The 4,777-nt window shown below is 35.7% G+C and overlaps 1 protein-coding gene across 2 annotated transcripts in view; it reads right to left on the bottom strand.

The window, feature by feature from the left end:
* The window catches only part of LOC106884520 (phospholipid-transporting ATPase ABCA7), a 289,592-nt gene that overhangs the window by 113,821 nt on the left and 170,994 nt on the right, over positions 1-4,777 (bottom strand). For both annotated transcript variants that reach the window (XM_052969717.1, XM_052969718.1), the window contains exons 22-24: positions 3,061-3,200; positions 1,892-2,029; positions 418-704 (exon numbers count right to left, since the gene is read on the bottom strand). In XM_052969717.1, the coding sequence (XP_052825677.1) occupies positions 418-704; positions 1,892-2,029; positions 3,061-3,200 (565 nt within the window). The remainder of the gene's footprint in view (positions 1-417; positions 705-1,891; positions 2,030-3,060; positions 3,201-4,777) is intronic.

Below are 4,777 nucleotides of genomic sequence, written 5' to 3'. Positions count from 1 at the left end.
GGCGTTAGGAAGGGCATCCAGCTGTAGAAACTCTGCCAAATCAGGCTGGAGCCTGGTGTTGCCATCCGGTTTCACCAGTCCTCAGTCAAATCGTCCAACCCATGCTAGCATGGAAAGCGGACGTTAAACGATGATGATGATGATGATATATACGACAGGCTTCTTTCAGTTTCCGTCTACCAAATCCACTCACAAGGCTTTGGTCGGCCCGAGGCTATAGCAGAAGACACTTGCCCAAGATGCCACGCAGTGGGAATGAACCCTGAATCATGTGGTTGGTAAGCAAGCTACTTACCACACAGCCACTCCTGTGCCTATTGATGCGCCCTTTTAAAGCCTAGCCAGATAATGATTTGTAGTTAAATAAAGTGTCTGGCATAATACAAGCAAAACATTATTTATAGAATATTATATTACCTCATTGACTGATTCAGGGCTACTTAATGGTCTTGACACAGCACTTTTAAAGGATGGACAACTGCTTGAATTTGATAAATCCAGGCTCGGAACCTTTTCATTTTTCTTATCTGAATCTTCTTTGTTTTCTGCCTTCACAATTGTTAGATAATAGCCATCAATATACTGTTTTTTAAGAAATAAACTTGAACCACAACACTGTAACTTTCCATTTGATATAATTGCAATTCGATCTCCCAAAATGTCAGCTTCATCCATATGATGTGTAGTTAAGATGATTGTGCGATCTAAAAGCAAAAATGGCTTTTTTTAATGGAAATAATTTTAAAACAATTATAAAGCTTCTTTGAAAGTACTAGAAATAACTGCAAGAAAATAAAAATACCATCAATAAATAAAATAAGACTTAAAGGAGATTATAAACTTAAGGTAGTTGCAGATTTCAACAAATTGTTTCTTGCAATATAATAGTTCAATTTACAGCTTAAACCTGATCACTATAATAGAGATGCACATGGTTTAAAGAATAATTCGTTCCATGTTAACAACAATAAAAGGCTAAATTTAGTTGCGTTCATATTTATCCATAGCAAGTATCTGAGTTATAATGATATACAAAGTTATAAAAACTGATTTAAATTACAGCTGGTTTCTACAAAAAAAAAAAAAAAATTAATGCAAAGAATACCTAACAAAAGAAAGTTTTTAAATAAATTGAGTTAATGGGAAAACTTCAGCTTAGAAATAGCAATCAAATCTCTCATTCAAATTACATCCTACACTCTTAGAAAAGAAAGAAAATACTGAATTAAATAGATAGAATTCATGTCTGAAATAAAGAAAGATAGGATGGCCATAGTTGGAATAACCGTTAAGTGTAGGTTTGAAGGTACATGGTTTAGTGGTTAGGGTATTTGGTTCATGAATGTAAGGTCATGAGTTCGATTCCTGGCTCAACATTGTGTCCTTGACCATGACACTTTATATCATGTTGCTCCTGTCCACTCAGCTGGCAAAAATGAGTTGTTCCTGTAATTCAAAAGGCCAGGCTGGTCACATTCTGTGTCATGCTGAATTTCCTTGAAAACTATGTTAAGGGTACATGTGTCTGTGGAGTACTCAGCCACTTGCACATTAATTTCATAAGCAGGCTGTTCTGTTGATCAGATCAACTGCAGAAAGCCAGTGAAGTACAGGTTTGTTCTCTTAAGACCAATATTGGGTGGGAGTGTTAAAAACAACAAAAACAGCAAATTATTATTACATAGTTTTTCTGAACAATTCCACTAAAGATTATGACAAAATTGATTCTATAATATTCTAATTTTAATCATAATATTTTGACTATACCTACTGGAGTCTAGTCACATATGAATTCATTCTTTTCTAACACACATCTCACTTGTTTATAATTCTTTTTTATATAATCAAATTTTGCTTATTTTTGCTTAAACATGTTAATATTCTTACAAACCTTGTCTGTATTTTAGAAGAATGTCCCAGATATCTCTCCGTGAGCTAGGGTCTACTCCTGCAGTTGGCTCATCAAGTATAACAGTTTTAGAACCACCAATAAAAGAAATGGCTACTGAAAGCTTACGCTTCATTCCACCTGTAACAGACATAATTAAATAGTTCATGACACAGTCAACAAAAGTTTTGTACATTACATCAATAACATCTGAAAGCATTTTTCTCTTTCCCCCACACTAATGTCCAACACACTCAAAATACATGTGCATCAGGTAATCTCTCTTGGGAATTAACCCTTTTGCATTCATATTATTCTGTCAAAAGTAATACTTATTTATTCACATTGTTTTGTATTAGTTATGCATTATCATGTAGCTTTGAGTAATTTTTAGAATGATATTGTAGGGTTGGTTTGAACATAAAATAGGTAGAATATTTTAGCTGGATATGGCCGGTTTAAATGCTAAAGGGTTAAAACTCAAATCACTATGTACAGATACTAGGTTGCTTTCAAACACTACTGGTAATATGTAACTTAATACAACCTGTCATATGGTTAGGTCATCAGTGACTAAACCAGTGACACCCACCAAGATGGCTTGGTGAAGGGGGTGATTTACTGGAATCCTGCAGGATGAAGAACAAAACCAGTCAAATAGTGGAGAAACTCAAGAGGGTGAACAGCCATCCAATAATGTGAGGAGATGAGTAAGCTAGTGCTTAGAGTGTTACATTCATGTTTTCCATGCCAGCAAGAGCTTTAACAAGATCTGGCAAACTGCAGGGCTGTGTTGAACTCCAATGTCAGCTTTGACATTGTTTCTACAGCTGAATAGTCCTTAATGTCACATCATCATCATCATTTAATGTCTGTTTTCCATGCTAGCATGGGTTGAACGGTACGGTTTGACAGGAGCTGACCAGATGAAGAGCTGTTCAGGCTCCCTGTCTGTTTTGGTATGGTTTCTTCAGCTGGATGACCATCCTAACACCAACCACTTTACAGAGTGTACTAGGTGCTTTTGTACAGCACCAAAACTCTATTGACCAACACAGTCAAATAGGTGACTGTAGCACATGTATAGACTAGAAAAGATCATTTTAAAAATGTTTGTGGTTTTTGGATGTTAGATTATGGGAATTATACAGATGTGAAAAGGTTAAACTCACCTGAAAGATTCTTGCTAGGCTCTTTTCTTTTATGTAACAAGCCAACATCATGCATCATTTTATCTATCTCAACTGAAAGATATTTTGACTTTCTTCCTCTCAATTTTGCATAGAACCACAGATGTTCCTCAACAGTTAATCTGGAAACAAATTGAATTTCAAGAAATTAAAGCATTAGAAAAAAACAAAAACCAGAAATAGTGGTTTTTCTATGTATGTAAAACAAAAATTGCCAAATATCAAAAGTCTGTTATATTCCTAGTTATATATAACTAAATATCATCAAAGTTGTACTATGTAATGTAGCTTAAATGATCCAGTAAAATTGATAAAAATATTTTATTCACTTCTCTTATATATGTAATTTAGAGAAGAAAAAATTCTACAATTAACAAAGGCCAGTCAGGCGGCACTGGCAATGGCCACACTCAAAATGGTGTTTTTTACGTGCCACCTGCACAGGAGCCAGTCCAGCAGCACTGGCAACGACCTCGCTCGAATGTTTTTTCACGTGCCACCGGCACAAGTGCCAGTAAGGCGACGCTGGTAACGATCACACTCAAATGGTGCTATTTACGTGCCACTGACACGGAAGCCAGACAGCTGCTCTGGCAAAGAACACGCTCGATCAGTGCTCATGCCATCACAATTTCGATATATATATATGTACACACATATATATATATATACACATGTATAAATATGTATGTGTGTATATATATATATATGCGTATATATATCCCTTAATGATAACAATCCTTTTCTTCTCATTTTTTTCTTTCTTTTCCTCCCTTTCACACTTTCTTCCAACTCTAAACCACATCAAATCTTGCATATTCTGGGTCTCACCCTTTTACTTTATCACCCATTGGTTCTCTTAACCTACAACTTGATCTTTTAGCTTTTTAATTTTTTTAATTTATTTTTTAATCTTTTATTATTGGCTTTTCTATTCAGTTAAACTGATTGTAGTGTGGCTGGCTTAGAAATTCCGGATGACAATGTAACATTCATTTCATTAAAGTAATCTCAGCCTGATCATTGGCTATGTTGAGCACAGCCCATTGCATAAGAATTCCATCATGAGCTTCAGCTATCTAAGGAACATATGTAGCATGCATTTCATCTGCTCTATACACATTTGCATAAAGTTGGGGGAAAAAATATATACATACATATTTGCATGTATGTATATATATACATACATATATGTATGTATGTATGTATGTATGTATGTATATATACATACATCTATAAATATATATACATATATATATGTATATATATATACAGGCTTGGAGACAAAAGAAACAGGCTTGGAAGGACTGGAAGAACGGTGGTAGCAGGGAATTGTACCAATGTGCCAGAAGGGAGGCTAGGCGACAGGTTTATTTAGCCAGAGGGGAAGCAGATAAGGAAAGATTTGCCAATGTTCTGCGCCGTGAGGACCAAAGACTCGAGGTATTTCGTGTTGCAAGACAGTGTAGGAGAGAGAATAGTGATGTTGTAGGAGAGAAATGTGTTCGCATGGATGATGGTACGCTTGCATTAAATGAGGATGCAAAGAAAGAGGTCTGGAGATGCCACTACGATAGATTGCTTAATAAAGAGAATGAATGGGAGAAAGAGAGCCTGCCTTATGTCGACCCAATAGAGGGACCAGCTATCCGAGTTGATAGCACCAGGGTAGATAAAGCAATTAAGAGTATGAAGACCG

The sequence above is a fragment of the Octopus bimaculoides genome, chromosome 7 (genome assembly GCF_001194135.2).
Source record: "Octopus bimaculoides isolate UCB-OBI-ISO-001 chromosome 7, ASM119413v2, whole genome shotgun sequence".
NCBI lineage: Eukaryota > Metazoa > Mollusca > Cephalopoda > Octopoda > Octopodidae > Octopus > Octopus bimaculoides.
The sequence above is the reverse complement of the archived record's forward strand: the minus strand, read 5'-3'. Positions and strand labels throughout refer to the sequence as shown.